Source organism: Magallana gigas, chromosome 1 (genome assembly GCF_963853765.1).
Source record: "Magallana gigas chromosome 1, xbMagGiga1.1, whole genome shotgun sequence".
Taxonomy (NCBI): Eukaryota; Metazoa; Mollusca; class Bivalvia; order Ostreida; family Ostreidae; genus Magallana; species Magallana gigas.
In genome coordinates this window covers 50,871,162-50,888,645 of record NC_088853.1, presented here as the reverse complement: position 1 = coordinate 50,888,645, position 17,484 = coordinate 50,871,162, and the positions used below count along the sequence as shown (strand labels likewise).

Here is a 17,484-nt window from a genome sequence, read left to right as displayed (position 1 = left end):
AAAAGGAAGAATAAATTTTTTGTAAAAATCATAATTTTGTTTTTTGTTATTAATTACTGTAACACATGTTTTTAACTGCATATCACTGTATATATGAAATGCTATGACAAAGGTCCCTATTCTTAGGATAAAGTAAGACATGTAAATTTTTAAAATGGGTATAAGTACTAAGATTGACAAAAATTGTTATAATAGAAAAAAATATGTGATATATTTTTGCATTTAAAAATTGAAAAATGCTAAAAGCATTCAATTGGTATAAAGAGGGGAAAAAAACTTTTTTTTGTTTGTGCTTTTTTTTTTTTTTGGTTTTTTTTTTTTTTACAAAAAACTCATTTTTTTAAAGAATATATATTTTGTCATTTAAATATTTAAAATGAAAGTAAAATTTACTTTGAAGACCCAATACAATTATTTACCTTTTTCAACTTTTTAGGTCACCTGAGTCACTCATGAATCTGTTTTTGTCCGTTATCTGTTTTAGATGTAAATGTAATTGGTTGTAAAATTTTTAACATTTTTCTTCTCTGGAACCACAGAAATAATTTCAACCAAATTTGGCATATATCATCTATGGGTGAAAGGGAGTAAAAATTATGAAATTCATGGCCCCTGGGTCAGGAATTCTGGTGTTACGACAGGGCTCTTATTATTATTATATTGTGAAATGCATCATAATTCTTTGAAAATCTTCTCCCCTGCTCCTAACTGCTGTGAACTAAATACACAGTAATAATGAGGAATAATGCCTCTTCCAAAATTGTGAATGTCATAGCCCCTGGGTCATGGGTTCTGGTATTAAGGTGGGGCTCTTAATGAATGCAGTGATTCTTCGAAAATCTTCTCCTCTGCTCCTGGGTATTTATTCGGTGAATTAAGTACAAATATGTGTACTAGTTATGATCTGGAAGAGTTCCTCTTTAAAAGTTATTTATTTTATGGCCCCTGAGTCAAGAGTTCTGGTGTGAGTGCAGGACTCTAATGATTGTGATGGGTAACCAATTTTTTTTTGTACTTAAGATTTGTTCAATTATGTCACTGTACATTCTGCTACAATTTTTTTTTTTTTAGAATTTAGAAAGTTGATTGAATCAAACAATCCCAGAATATTAAAAAATATTTTATTAGCCTAGTAATTGTAATGCTCATGAATATACATTGCAAAAGCCACACTGCAGTTACTCAGGTGACCGATAAGGCCCATGGGCCACTTGCCAAAAATTAAAATTTATTGAAGATATCAATTTTAATATTCAGTTTAATCATATTGTTATATTTGAGTATTTATTTAAGTAATTCAATTGGATATTTTCAAAGAAATAATCCGTATTCGAAAAGTCATAGTGCGTGGAAAATGAAATAGATTCGGGTTCGACACACTAAATAATCAAAAACCACAACAACAAACACAGACTGGTCCACGTGAAAAAAAAATATGACAGTGACAAAGTTTTTAGTGTCACAGTGTTAGTGAATTAGAATGGAAAGGCGGAAAGTCGAGTTTAAAGAGGATGTCAGGGATTACTTAGAGGCATCGTTTGCAAACGAAGCTCAGGTGATGAAAACCGAAATCAGAATATGTTTACGTATTAATATTACAGATAGGCATGATAGAGATGGTCAGTTGTGTAGTGTTAAAGTAGTGCGGAATCAAAAGACTCATTTAAGGCTGTGCGCATCTATATCTATTTGTTTATTTTCATTTCCAGTTCTTATCTAATTTTGGTCAAGACCTTGTCAAGATGCTATGAATAGATCACAAGCTTGCTTTTGATTGTTTCAATTTCATTTGAAATTTCACTAGAAAAATTAAGAAACAGAATTTCTTTTGTCAATGTGCAGGTCGATCTCATCATTTCAAGATTTCTTTACATGAAAATGTCAGTCTTTAGTGCTAACTGCACATGTTAATATTCATGTATTTTTTAAATGTATAATATTATGCAGAATAAGGAAGTATGCGGATCCTATTTTGATGTGCAACAAGAGAGGCTTGCTTCCCCTCCTATGTTCACGACACTAAGACTGAACACAACAAAACACAGTAGGGAGGAAATACATGCAATTATCAGCCAAGAACTACAAAAGGTACAAGAAACTGTACATGTGGGAGTAAAATATCGGTGATGGGACATGGTGACATTCATGCATTTAATATGATTATTTTTAAAATGAAACTTTGATTGAAAGATTCTCTCAAAATTTTTTGTGTGTGATGTAACTTTTATCTAACTCATGCATTTCTATAAAATTATCCTCTTCCAGATTAGGACATTGAAAAACTTACAATTTGTTGAATAAGGTTACAGTTCATACAAGAAAGTTCCTTTGTTCATTCACATAAAAATCATTTTGATATTTTGTGAAGGTTTACATGGACAGAAAATGGGATCCACCCAAGAGTTTTCTCCACCCTGAACTAGACGATGTCCTAGTCATAGAAAATAGGGGCCCTCGGCCAATCAAAAAGGTGATTTAAGATTATTTTTGTCCTTCTCAGATACTTTTAAAACTGTATTAATTGAATTGATGTACTTTGGGATGAGAGTTTTGAATAGACAAGTTGTTGATTAGACAGAAGTCAGTTTAGACATGGTATTCAGATTAAACAAATTGTCGGATTAGACAGGTTGTGATATTAGACAAACAAATTATTCAAGGCAAACTGTTTTTAGTTATGGAAATTCAAAGTGCAGTTTGAATGAGCAGTAGATATCTCTGAGATATAAAAATGAACTTGTGTTAATCCTAAAAAAAAATTGTAGCCTGTTTTACATATTTTAAAAGATGGAGAAGGAAGTGATTATTGACCAGAGTTGTGGGATGGCTGTGATGCGTGGGGCAGACATCTTTGTGCAGGGAATTCTGGGAGCACCTACCAGTATATTGTCATCCAAGTTTTTGTTATCAGAAATTTATGTAAAGTTTTGTCAGCAATTCTTTTACTAGGAAATTCGAAATAAATTTCCTGGGTATTATTTTTTTTTGCAAATTGGTCAAATAAATTTTGCACAGGAATATTTTCTTTATATATATATATATAACATAGACTTATCATAACAAGTACTATGGTTGTAACCCTGCAGAAAACGACGCTGATTAGTAAACTTTTGCTTTTATAAATTAGTATTTTTCTTTTGAATTTTAAATTTTGAATCATAAAAAATAAAAAACAATTTTTCCATTGCTCCAAAGAATTTCCATAATTTCTGTTATATTGTACAAATTAAAATGAGAATAATTTTTGATTTGAATTCTCTAAATGTAATTTTAAAACAAACACACTCTCTCTCTCTCTCTATCTCTCTCTCTCTCTCTCTCTCAATATGGTTGACATATTTTTTGATTGACAGACATGATGTTGGGGGACCTGGTATCTGTGGTGGTGGATTTGGAGGGACGGGTTCTTAAGGGGGACACCCAGCGTCTCTCTGGGCCCAGGCTCCATGTGGGAAATGGTGTGGCACAGTTTGACAGGGACGGCATCTTCAAAAGCCAACCACCTCCAAGGTATTGCTGAAAAAATCAAAATTTTTGATTTTTTTTAATTAAATGCATGTTTGTAAAATGTAACAGTAATTGTTTTCAAGTTGCTACACTGCTGTCTTTTCTAATTTTATGCATTGAAGAATGCATGGAGGCAAAATTTGTTATGTTTTCACTGCAATATTTTCAACTAAATTTATGATTGTCTGCATGTTGAGTTTTTATGAAAAAAAAATTCATATTGCTTTTTACCGTAGATTTGCAAACATATCCATGGCCATAGATTTATGGATAAATTTCAATCTCCTAAATACATGTACTAAAGTTTCATGACCAATTGTTTAAATTATTTGTAGTACATGTATTTTCTGTAATGGACTTCATCAATGATTAAATCTTTGAAATCATCGTCATCGACTCGATAATAAATAAAATGAATAATTGTCGCTGCAAACATGTATTTATCATATGGTTGTTGTTACAACACATGTTTAGATAAGGTTTTGTCGTGAAAGTTAGTTGCCGCAAACCATTTTATCTTAGAACCATTTTAACAAGAGCTTGGACTTTGGGTAGTTGGTGTCAAACAGCAATGTGATGTAGGCCTGTCTATTTCATCGAAGGCCACTCAGCCATTGCTTTTTGAAATCAACAAGATCTGTCTGGCTTTTGAGCTAAGACTACGCAATCGGCATATATATGAAGCAACAAATAGATAGTTACGTCGTACTGAAAGTCCAAGGCCTTGTTAAAATGGTTCTAAGTAAATTACGAAATTAATCAAGTTGTCTGGAATAAGAGTTTGTTTACAATATTGACTGAGAGATGTATTGTAACAATAATTGTAGTGGAGTTGGAATTTTGATGACGGAACCCCTCTATGAGGCCCCATGTCTCAGTGACCTTCGACCTGACCTGATTATGGCACAGAACCTGCCATCTATAGTGTGTACTTATGTCCTTGACCCCAAACCAGGGGAGAGGATTCTGGATATGTGTGCAGCCCCTGGGGGCAAGACGACGCACATAGCCAGCAGGATGCAGAACAAGGTAATACTAGAATTTGTTGAATCTTTTTATTTCCTTATTCTCATTTAGTATATGTTCATTCTGCATTTATGGATGTACTGAACAAATCACATTGTTTTCTTTCCATCCATCTGTCTCTCCATCCATCCATCGATCTAATATCTGTCTGTCTGAGGTCCGAAAATAAAACGGGGGCAAATACTTCCCTGTATAAGGAACTTTTAATTATTCCTTCCTGACCACTCAGATGGCACTCAAATCAATACATGTAACACCTAAATGACTAATATACAGTAATGCAAATGAAATTCGTTTTGAGTCTATTTGCACTGTGTCAGGTCTTTGCTTTATCAAGAAATGTTTATATTTTAAAATGACAAAATGATGGTTCACTTCAATTAATGCTAAGAAACCTTTTAGCCAATGTACCAGTAATTGCTGAATATATCAGCTGGAATTAAGTATTTGGGTTTACAAACTGAAATCAATGGATGTAAATTTTTCTTCTTGGAGCTATAGCATGCATGTGTAAATAAGTATGCTTTTATTTATAACAAAAAACACAACAACTTTAAACACATTATCCTTGGTATTTATAATGGATTTTTTTGTTTGGTAGGGTGAAGTTATAGCCATTGATCGTTCTGATGTCAAGGTGGAAAAAATCAGGTCAAACCTGGAGAGGTGGGCTCTCACCTGTGTGACATGCCATGCCTGTGATGCTCTCAAGGTCACTGTGGGTCAGCGAGGTAGTACTAATTAACCAGAAGATCCCTGTCTGGTCACCGCATTATCCCCTGGATTTCATTTTTATATCACGAAAAAATTGAAGTCTAGTGGGTTCTTGCTATGCTTTCATGTGTGCGATGTATATTGGGTAATTTACACAGGTTGCAAAATTTTTATTTTGGCCATTTCTTCTTTATACTATCAAATATTTGTTTAACCTGTAATACATTTTCTGTATTGATTTTTTTTCTTTATTGTATTAATGGCTCCATCCTTGGGCATTCAAGATACAAAATTGAATCAGAATTTTCATGCCAAAAGATAAAGTAACAAACACCATATATGCAAAGCCTATTATTATAATGATAATAAATAAAACCCAATGGTTTTTATTTTCAAAAAAGATGGTGGCCAACGGACATACTTATTTTGGAAATTGTTTATTCATCTTCTATGTTGAATACTTTGCATAGACATGTAACTTAGTTTTATTTGTTAGGTGGAGATATAAATTTCCCAGAAATCCCAGCGGGTTATTTTGACCGGATTCTCCTGGATGTTCCCTGCAGTGCGCTGGGACAGAGACCGTCCATAAAGAACTCTATGACCCTCAATTCTCTCAAATCCTACCCTGGCTACCAGAGGAAGTTCATACGAAAGGTTTTGTTTAAGAAGTATCTTATTCTTTACATAGCTGTGTTTTTGTTTATAATCTTTTATTTTCTTCACAGCCTCTTAAACAAATGTAATATAACTTACCCTTATCATCAACCTATAATAGATCACCCTACATGTGTAATAAATTTTTACATTCTAAACTAATTTTACAATTTATCCTTTAAAAAAATACTTCTAAATAAATATTTATATACTTCACAAAACAGTACCTCACTTTTACAACATTAGCTACTTTACAATATAACTTTACAATATTATTTAGCTTTACAGTCTAATTTTACTTTACTTACCATAAAACATTTAACATATATTTACAATATGATCTATTCTTATCCTATCTTTTAAGGCTGTTCAACTTCTGAGACCAGGGGGTGTACTTGTGTACAGCACATGTACAATAACTATGGAGGAAAATGAAAAACAGGCTGTGTGGATGTTAGAAAATTTCCCTGAGTTAATCCTTATTGCACAGGTATGCTTATTCAAGTTACAGTAATCCTAATTGCCCAGGTAAACTTGTTTAAGGTGATCCCTTCTGCTCAGGTAAGCTTTATTAAGTTATTCCCTACTGCCCAGGTAATCTTATTTAAGTTAATCCTTACTGCCCAGGTAATCTTTTTAAAGTTAATCCTTACTGCCCAGGTAAGCCTTTCCAAGTTAATCCTTACTGCTTAGGTACCCAGGTTATCTTATTCAAGTTAACACTTACAGCCCAGGTACCTAGGTAAGCTTTTGCAAGTTAATCCGTACTGCCCAGGTAATCTTATTCAAGATTATTCCAACTGCCCAGGTAATGTCATTTAAGTTTATCCTTACTGCCTAGGTAAGCTAATCCAATTTAATGTAATCCTTACTTCTCAGGTAACCTAATTTAAGTTAATCCTGACTGCCAATGTAAGTCGTTACTGTTTATGTAGGGTTAATCCTCCCTACTGCTCAATTAAGCTTCTCTGACATTGATTACCAGGTACTTAAGATAAGCTTATCTGAGTTTAACCCTAACTGCTTAGGTAGGCTCAGTTTCTTGCATGGCCTACTCAGGTTAGCATCTGAGGCCTTCATCAAAAACCCATTCCATTGTCAACAATATATCATCTCTGTTTTTGATTGGAAAGACAGTCATATGCATGCCGAGATAAACTGCTGTTTAATTAACAAGGAAGAGGTACATGTATATTTTGCCTATAAAAACTAATATGATCTATTTAAATTCTGCTTAGATTATGTCCAACAATATTCATTTTTTTCAATTAAAAACATATGTGTAAAATATTCATTTTATTCAATTAAAAACATATGTGTAAAACATTCTAAATTTGATTTTTTATATTCGCAATTAGTGCGCATTTATCAACAATTTGGAGACTTTTACCATTAGATATAAATAGCTTTGAATTTATTTTGATTTTTAGCCAATTCTGTTAATAAGGTAATTAAAATATGAGCTATTTTTATCATGTTTACACCTTGGGTACTGAACCTTGGTCTTTCCTCATTTATAGGAAAAGGTGCAGTTTTGAAGTTATTAATTACTAATATATTAATTGCGAAAATTAAAATTTTATGTAATGTGCTTGAAGTATATTTGACGTATGTGAAATTATTTGACAAGAATGAAGGTCTAACATTCTACATTTGCATTTGGGAATATTTGACCTTTCTTTAATTCATCAATGTTCAAGTGCAGTATTTTTCATTTTGAATAATATGAAAAGATGTGTGTGTGGTTTATAAAACAAAGCTGAACATAGCCTTCGATCACAATTGACCACTGATAACGCAGTACATCTGGCAAAGTGAGGATAATGTCATGTCTATATCTTAATTGATGGCTATAGTCAGTATATTTCATGTACCGGTAACTTTTTAGGTATCTTTACAAACCAATGTTTTATTAAGTACAAATAAGTGTTATTTGATGTAACTTTACATGTATCTATCCAAACCAATTATTTTTATTAAGTAGTAAGTATAGTAAATTTAATATCACACAGGGTAATCCTAAAGCTCTAATCCTATTAATTAAATGTTTTCATGCACATTTATGCATATTTGAGTGTGTAATTAATAGCTTTACCGAATATGAAGCCTGCAGCTCTTTTGATTACGGTTTCAGTACTTGATGTAGGCCTACTCATCACAACTTCCTTTGGTTCTCGATCTACTTGTTTTCATGTTTTTTCCTATTACACGGAAGTTTTGTATAAAACGGAGGAATAACAAACTAGCAGTAACTAATGATGGATTAATGTGAAATAAACCTCGTTTTCCCTAAACAAAATAATAATCACATGCGACCAAGCCTTATCCAGACCTGTATTGTTATAAAAACTAGAGACAAAGGATTAGTTCGCGGCGAGAAGTATTCGCGACGACAAGGCTCTCGCAAACCTTGCAAAAATTTCTCGCACGCGAATAAAAGTTGGTTTACAGTATTCTTAACTCCTTTTATGATCAGAGGTTAATTTACTGATAATACATGTACATACATTCATCCATTGGATAATATATACGTCGTTCTGCAGAATCTTTTCAAAATTTTTACAACAAACATGTCTTTTGTTTTTATTATAATGTATGTATATATGCCATTTTTCTTTCTTATTTCAGCACCCACACCTAGGATCACGTGGGCGGCAATGCCGCGGATTATCAGACGACCAGAGACAGGCGCTTCAGATGTTCGACCCGGCGTGTGATATATCACGTGATGGGTCATGTGACAAAATGGCAGCTTATAATAGAGACACGATAGGATTCTTCATTGCAAAATATACGAAAATAAAGAAATGAAAATGAAATACAATGTTGCTTTCTCTTTTTTTTTTTTTGACGGCGCGGTTTTGAAAACATTGGAAATTTATGTTAGTTTCGAAAATACTTCATCATGATAATGGATCAACTCTCACATTGCTATGCATTCTGGCTATTTTTCGGGTGAAAAATGTATGAACTAGCGCACTGAATATACCAAAGCTTAATTTTACGTTCTTTAAAATGGTTTATTGAGACTATCACGAATGAATCCTGAATTGTATGAATACGTAGTATCGTTGTGTTATAAAATGGGTGGGTTAGGTGAAAGACAACCACGCCCTTTCTTAATTAACCTGAATTTGATTTAGCAAAACTATACATCATATTCACAGGGAAAAATTAATTCCCAACGTTTCAGCAGGAAAAAAGTATTTTTTCAGCCTAGATCACATTTCATTATACTGAGCGTTGACAATTCACACGTGATCTCAAATGCGAGTTCGTGAGTTAAATGTCCTGTGTACGACGTAGTTTCCTTTTATTTTTTACTTTAACTCATCATCGATATTATTTTTATTCTTGTCTTATATAGTCTTATGCATTGTTGAAATGAATTTTAATAAAAACTACAAGCAATATTTTCAACCATGTTAGAAAATGAATTACAGTAATCTGGAAGAACTTAGAAGAAAAAAAAAACCAAGAGAATAGATAAAGTTCATACTTTGAAACAATATTTCAACAGCATGCGTTTCATTGAAGAGTCCTATCGAGTAATTTTGATTTTAAATATGACCATTAAAAACCAAAACACTTATCAAGCCATCGATAAAGTATCGCTTTACTACAGGATATTAGTACTTCATGTTCAAGAACATAGCATGTTTATATGATCTGCCAGCATTTATAAATAACACATCCTAACATTATACGTTTTATAAATAAGATGCAATGACCCTCGTTTGCTTTACCTTGGCTGTAAAATTTGTCAAAGTGAAAAAAAATTTTAAAATATGAGAAAAGATTTTCGTTTCTTGTCTCTTTAGGGCAACAAATAGACAAGATGCTTGTAATTATAATTTCCATTGACAACACAATGACATGAATTTATTAATAAATATCTTTTAATACCTTGGATTTATAAAAAACAAATTATACCACAGAAAGGTTACCTATATGTTTTAAAATAGAGAGTCATTTTATTTTCACAACTACATGTGATGTGTATGAAAAAATATTTATTTGTTGCTACAACTGGTATTTTCCCACCCAATTTGTCCATTTCTTTGGTTTAAGGTATCGAAAATACCAAACAAATCTTCGATTCACCTCGGGGGTTTTTAATACTCGGTAAAATTTATTTGAGAATATATCTTAATTTACTGCAAACGTTTTAGTTTTTCCAAAATAAAACAGAAAAGACTGTTTCTATTTCTGCATAATTTATGATATAAATATTTAAATGTGACATTTTGTTAATATCTGCCTGTCAACAGTTTTTGAAGTGTTTTAAGTGTTTTAGCTCGTAAAATTATATTGAGGCCTTTTGAGTTATGTTTGGCATTCACCGCCAAAATTGGTACAAACCACTTTCTGAACCCTGTTTAAATGTTTTGAAATAGTTAAAAGCAAATTCACAAACGACATTATGAGAAAACGCCTACATTATTTTGGATGATAACCATTAAAGAATATGAAAGTTAAATATTACATATATTTCGTATTTTAATAACTTCTGAAATCCAATTACATGTATATAAATTTAAAATGTATCTTATTTGAAAACCTTTTTGTGAATAACACTTATAATATACATGCATTTAAGAATCGATGATGCTTATATCATCTTATGTAACCGTGTAAAAGTACATATTAAATTGTTTCATTTTTTCCTTCTTTAAATTATCCATACAGATGTATTACTGTGGTTTCATTAATATTCAAGGGTATCAATTTTCGTGGTTAAAGTGCAAATCTCAGTTTCAAGGATACGTAAATTCGTGGCCAATGATCCTATCAATACAAAATGTTAGTAGAAATTGCACTTCAATGAACATTTTTTTTTCATGGATAAACTTAACAACGAAATCCACGAAAATTGGTATTCAGCGAATATTGATGAAACCACAGTATTAAGATTGTTTTGGATATTATTTTTGTTCTACCAGAAATGCCAACACTTCATTGACAACACATAATGACAGTTGCTATATCCTAGTAGATTCGATTATATTGGAGTCTCTTGTTCTACTTTTCCCACTGGGTACAGTGTTACTTATTTCCTTGGTATCAGAAGACAAAGGCTCCGTAGCCTTGATGCTTCTACAAACGTCCGAATCTTCATTCCTTCTCACAACACCGGTCTTATTACTTTCACTGTGTAGTGATACCTTTGTTGTTGTCTTTTCTTTTGTTTCACTCGAAATTTCCTTCGTTGAAGGTGGTTTCCGAGAGCTAGCAGCACTCTGTGGGTTTTGTTTTATCTCTTCCGTTTTCTTGTGAATTTGAACGTGATTTTGTGAATTATCTCGACCAGAGCTAGATACAACTTCTGGTTCCTTTCTTGTGTCTTGACTTCCTGTTTTATTCTCTTTAGAGTCTTTACTACTGCTGCTTGATGAACTAGTTTTCTTCGATGAGGAATTTGAAGTTCCAGCGGAAATTTCTTTCATACCAGGCGATTGTGATGTTTTTGAATCCGAAATCGGTTTAGCTTTTGCACCATTTTCATTATTTGAAGTTCCTGAAGAGGACTTCATACCTTTTGTGTCTTTCTCTTTAGAGTCTTTAGAGCTTTTTGCTGATTTGGCCTTCTTGGGTGACGATTTGGGTGTCCCAGTTGCCTCCTTTCTGTCAGACGATTGAATTGCTTTAGGTTTTGTCACACTCTCATTATTAGAGTCTGGTGGGGAGCTTGAGGATTTCTTATCCGATGATTTGTCTGGTATTGTTTTTGAAGTAGGCACTTTCTTGGACGTACCTGATGTTTCTTTGGTTGATGAAACAGATGATGTATCCGACTTGGAGACTTGAGTCGCCATAGCTGGAGATGATGTTGACTCTTTTATCTTCATGTTTGCAGTTGCTCCTGATGAAACCGTTGTCATTTTCGGGTCTTTCGAAAGCGACGGCTGTAGCGTTGTTGTGGATAAGGTTGAAATAGAGGTTTTAGGCACCGTCGTGCAAGTTAATGCGGAAGACGTTGTTATTGATAATGGAGATTGTTCCATTGTTCTTGATGAATTCGTCAATGCGTTCGTTTTGCGAAACGTAAAGGGGGAGGGCATCCCAGAATTAAAGTTGGTCATTGATGTCTTTAAAGGCAGTGTAGCCGCCTTATTCAAAGTGGTACTCGAGGAATGCAAAGGATTAGGATTATTTGTAGGTACCGCAGTACTTTGACTGGTCATAGCATGTACCTGCTGAGGGGTCTGTGTTATTTTCTTGTTGACACTTCCTCCTTCTCCTTTTTGTTTTGCTATAAAGGCATTTAGATTTGGGACAGACTGGTTCCCTCGAAGACTCTGACTCTTCTGAATATTCACCGCCACTTGTTCTTTCCTTCCGAAGTCAGCCATTGTAGAAATGCCTTTTTCTGTGGACGATCGATGTAAGCTTAGTGAACCACTCGGATGATTTCCAACACGGACCCGTTCCGACATTTGTGTTTTTTCACCACTACCAGAAACTCGGTTTATCTCTAATGACGATAAACTATTAGACCTTGAACTTTTCCTATCTTCAGTAGACACTTGCTGTCTGTCCAACTTAAAGATTTTGATCCCATTTCTGTCTCCAACGAACAATTTCTCATTCTTGCTCATGGATAAAGCCACTGGTCGATACAAGCCCGAAGACTTGTTGAGCAAAATGTACAGAAACTCGCCGTTCACTGACACAAGATGCAGACAATCATTGCAACTGTCTGCCACGATTATGTTCAGTAAGGAGTCGCAGCAGACGCCAAACGGCAGGAAAGGCACGGCGTCGGGACGATTGAGTTTATCGGCTGTGTACGTGAAGCGGTATCGTCCCCACCGGTCGACGACGATCACTGCCCGCCTCAAATGATCGGAAACCACGATGTCTCCGTTTCCATTTTCAGTAACAAAGGCGGGAAATGAGTACAACTGATCCCCGTGGTTGTCGTGTTCCACGGCGGAAATGACGTCACCGTCTTCGCTATATCGGGTGACACGGCCCCGAGCGGAGGGGAGGAACAGTCCGACAACAATGTCGCCATTTTCCGCGAAGCAAATGCCGATTGGAAACCAATCGTTCGTGGACATGACTTTTTTGGTGATGATGTCACCGTCAAACCGGGTGTATATCAGTCGCTTGTTTTTCCCGTCTGTAAAGATGAGATCGTCTTTCGAACCGGCGGCGAGACCACAAATCTCTATCTTGACCTCTAGGAGCAGCAGTGTTTGCCCTTTCCGATCCAGTTGAAGAATTTGAGGTCGTCTGCAAACCCAGACGGTGCCGTCTGCGCTACAACACAGGTGCTGTAAGTTGTCACATGTCATTTCCATCGTCACGGAAGGTGTCACGTGTTGACCTTGACTTTTGCCCTGGGTCATGTTGTACCTGTAACATCTCGGGGATGGTTGGCTCTCTGTGCTACCAACCGAAGAGTTATCTTGCTCGACATTATACTTAAACGAATGGCGAGGCGCAGTGTTTCCCATGGCGACTGGATATTTTAAATGTGTGCGTTATATGGATTAATTGCACTTTGTATCACATTTAACGTGACCTGATCGATTTGATGTATACGCATATATGCGGAAGTGTATTTTGTTTCCTGGAGTCAATTATTGGGGAAGTTGGCCTAAAATACAAAGAAATTAAAAGTGATGCTGTAGTTTTGAAAATGCGTGCTTTCAACTTCCGTCATTGAATTTAAGTGTATAAGTAAAATGTACATACGCAAAAACGCGAAAATAAATTGCTTTCTCTCTCTCTCTCTCTCTCTCTCTCTCTCTCTCTCTCTCTCTCTCTCTCAATAGATTTATTACACGAATTGATGGTAAATATAGCTTAAATGAAATCAATTTCATTAATACTATATTGAGATCAATATTTAAATTTCCCGACATGCAATGATAATGTTTCAATAGTGATATATATTCTTATATTGTTTTTAAGGTACCTCACTACACCCAGACTTATACTTTTCAAGACACTACGTCACAAGATGGCGATTTAAATATTTTGTTAAACTGTTTATAAGGAATAATTAAGGAATTATTCTTTGAGTATTATGAGGTGATAATTTTGGTCGGGGCGTGATCAAATCCAATAAAGCCCGAAGGGCTTTATGATAGATTACTTATTACTTATATAATTTTTAGCCATCGTACGATTAAATATTTAAATATAAATAAGCAAACCCCGCAGGCGCCTCAATTTGGCGTCATTTGTATTATGAATTATATAGTACAAAATCGATACGTAGTGTTATCACAGGCAAAGACACTGGAAAATGTAAATATATATCGTTCAATTCGGTTGTATAGCGTCGTAGCTTAGTGCCTGAAGTATTGGTCTTCTGAACCACAGATCGTGGAGCTTTTGTTCATGTTTACTGAATTATATTTTGGAAAATGTAATTTTTCATCCAAAATTACACATTTTTGCCCATTTGACTTAAATATTTCTTATCCATTATGCTATCTATCATAATTCAGTAATTTTCTGCTGATTTGAGAAACCATTTCAAGGTGTAGTAAGCCACCTTAAAAACAAACTAAATTTAGAATATAAAAAAGATGTATATAGATAAAACTCAAGTACCTTGCAGGAGTTATAGTTTCTCGAAGAGTATGTTCCATGTTCACATGTTTTCAAATTAACAGTAAATGAAAATGTTTGGCTAAAGCGGAAAAAATAGTTTTGAAAAATAGTTCCCCCCTTTCACATCCGGTTATTTCCTGATTAGAATCCTTTCTGACTTCCTGTAGTTCGATTTCAGTATTTGTTGATGTTTTTCAAACCACGGTACGTACAGGTATCGACAACTTTTGAAACTGGCACCCTCTTTTCAGATCACGGTTTCGCAATGAGTGCCTCCACTTCTTAACAAATTCCTCTTAAAACTTTGTTCTTCTAGAGCAGCTGAAAGTGAAAAGCATTGTCCAAAAATAATTTTATTCTTAAAATAAGAGTTCAGATAATATAATGGTCCATCTTGTATACAGTTCAACCATCATCGAGATTTTTTTTTAAAAAACCACATCCGGGAAACTGCACGTTGTTTTGCATGGAATTTACATGACGCAAAGGGTGTAGGCAAAATTGTCCTTATTTTTCAATGAAATGTTTTTATCGGTTACAATTAAACTATGATAGAAATAATTTACGTCTACGCCAGAGTATCTATTTTAAGCAAATACGTGCTCATATTTGTGTGAATTTGTAAACTTCGTCGCTTATTTCCTTAAAAACGCTTTGATTTTATTTCAATAGCCGGTTTTGATTTTATTTCCTCGCCATTTTGTTGACTCTAATTAAGTTCCCAGCATAGCTCGAATCGATCCTGATTTTATGTTAATTTTTCCTTTAACAGATTAATTTAACTTAATTTATCTCTGATACTTTGGTCTGAGCTTATTAATCGCCAAAATCTGATTTTTCCAAGAAATTTTAAAAAGCAAGAAATAAACGAAAAACTTTCAATAAAGATGCTCTTAAAACTTAATTTTTCTTAGACAGTCTGAAATCGCATACAAAAAATATATTCAATATATTGAGATAGATATGCATACCGTACATCCGGCCAAGAAACACAAAAGGTTTTCATGTAGCATCCAAATCCTAATCAAATTTGATCGATTCGGCCTGAAACATCCGTAACTAATGTCATTTTTCTCACTACGTTACCATTAAGATTCAAAACTTATTCAAAAGTTTTTATTCCTTTTAAATAGGAAACATCCACTCTTAAACCTCTGACTCCAAGCGAAAAACGTGTAAAAACACCCACATAAGAATCAGAGAATGGCTTTCACAAAATTATTCCGGCTTGAAAAACGTAGTACTTCCCTTTGAATTTTCAAAGAAATTGGAAGTATTCGTCTGAAGAATCCCAAAAAATCAACGATAATTTGTCTGTTCGGTGTTTGTCAAAAGATTGTGGGCGATTCTTTTTTGGTCTGGAAAAGTAGCGGAAACTTGTTCATTCTTCCAATAAAACGTTTTTCTCATTCTTATCCCAACCACACTAGCAAACGAGTGTGTGGGATTCCTTCTCTTTTTTTTTTTGTCTAGAAACTTACTAGGTCTTCTTCCAAGAAAATATTTCCTTTTTCAAAATGTCTCCAAAACATCCAGTTCCCTGTCGGTTTCTGAAAGTTGATAATCCTATAGCTCGATCACTTTCTTAACGTTTCGTTATGTTCATTCAACATTAATCTCCATTCAGATTTATAACCATGTACAATCTGTCTGTCAATATGGGAACGAAATACATATACGAGACTCGGAGAAGTACTGACGGAATATTATTATATAACGTCAAAACTCTTGCCTATTGAAGATAGCATCAAAAGCACACACTTCCTTGATAGACGCAGTTCTTTTCCTTCTTATCATGGAGATGTGGATACATGTACTTCACAAATACACCATGATATAAACAAGATTTAATTACGTTTACTCCAAGAGACTCTCTTCTAGTACAGAGTATATAGATGGATATCTGCCTGTAAATGTCGACCATTGAAAAGGATTACTTCCGCAAACTAAAATCTATTTTTGAGAATTTCATTTCTGATTCAATGTAAAGATACTGTACAGAAAAATAATTGGCATGCGCTTTTGAGGATGTTTTTTTGATCGTTGCTTATTTTCCCTCCAAAACTTAATACTAATTATCCATTTCATTTTCTGTTTTTGCAGTACACCTCATGTACGATATAGAAACTTCAGAGTCGGAGTATTTTTCTTTTACATTTTCCGTTTTGAAGTGGCTATTACATGTAGACACTTTTGCGTTGACAAATCGAAAATCTGAGACGACTTTTTGAAACTAATGACTCGTTAAAGCCCGTGAGAAGTACTTGATGCATAGAACACTGTCGTGTTGGATACTATCTGAATCTGAATGGGGAGAGACTCGAGTGGATAATTAAGGCAGTAAAGAGATATACGAGATTTAATTGCTTTCATTTCATAACGACGTTTTATAAAGTACTAGTACATGTTACCATGCATGTACACCCGGAGCTGCAAAAATGTAAGTGTGGTTTCATTAATATTCAAGGGTATCAATTTTCGTGGATAAAGTGAAAATCACAGTTTCAAGGATACGTAAATTCGTGGCCAATGACCCTAACAATAAAAAATCTTAATAGATATTGCACTTCAATGAACATTTAATTTCGGGGATCAACTTAACAACGAAATCAACGAAAATTAGTATTCAACGAATATTAATGACATGCGCGGATCCAGAAAATTTTTCCAGGGGGGGTCCGAAGGATAATTGTGTTTGCCAGGGGGGGTCCGAGGCATATTCTCGCGATAATTTTACTATGTAAATTTAATAAATTTTCATTTTCCATGGGGGGGTCATGACCCCCCCCCCCCCGACCCCCCCTCTAGATCCGCGCATGAATGAAACCACAGTAGCTCTACAAGGTAACATTCGGATTGACAAGGGATTTCTGTAACTTAATTTATGCAGATTTTATTAGTCGATTGGAACAGTTCGAGGGGAAGTTGGTATGGGACTTTATATGAAATTACATCATATATTTAAAAATATAATCACTGTTTTGAAAATGTTCATGATTTTTACAGCAT

General features: G+C 34.2%; 2 protein-coding genes across 4 annotated transcripts; one reads left to right on the top strand and one right to left on the bottom strand.

The window, feature by feature from the left end:
* Positions 1-1,377: 1,377 nt before the first annotated feature.
* On the top strand, positions 1,378-8,728 carry LOC105337733 (tRNA (cytosine(72)-C(5))-methyltransferase NSUN6). Of its 2 annotated transcripts, XM_066070023.1 has the most exons (11): positions 1,378-1,555; positions 1,948-2,088; positions 2,369-2,470; positions 2,788-2,881; positions 3,354-3,510; positions 4,335-4,536; positions 5,135-5,264; positions 5,744-5,904; positions 6,269-6,394; positions 7,335-7,351; positions 8,533-8,728. In XM_066070023.1, the coding sequence occupies exons 1-11, from the start codon at positions 1,481-1,483 to the stop codon at positions 8,543-8,545; spliced, it is 1,218 nt and encodes a 405-aa protein (XP_065926095.1). In that variant the 5' UTR covers positions 1,378-1,480; the 3' UTR covers positions 8,546-8,728. The 2 variants fall into 2 exon arrangements, with proteins under 2 accessions (XP_065926095.1, XP_065926091.1); XM_066070019.1 differs by lacking the exon at positions 7,335-7,351.
* A 1,036-nt stretch (positions 8,729-9,764) lies between these two features.
* On the bottom strand, positions 9,765-16,347 carry LOC105337734 (mucin-21). 2 transcript variants are annotated; one of them, XM_011442602.4, is made up of 3 exons: positions 15,447-16,347; positions 14,476-14,796; positions 9,765-13,510 (listed from the first exon to the last, which is right to left on the bottom strand). In XM_011442602.4, exon 3 carries the CDS (start codon positions 13,365-13,367, stop codon positions 10,887-10,889), a length of 2,481 nt encoding a protein of 826 aa, XP_011440904.3. In that variant the 5' UTR covers positions 13,368-13,510; positions 14,476-14,796; positions 15,447-16,347; the 3' UTR covers positions 9,765-10,886. The 2 variants fall into 2 exon arrangements, with proteins under 2 accessions (XP_011440904.3, XP_034321266.2); XM_034465375.2 differs by having other exon boundaries at positions 15,957-16,347.
* Between the last annotated feature and the right edge of the window lie 1,137 nt (positions 16,348-17,484).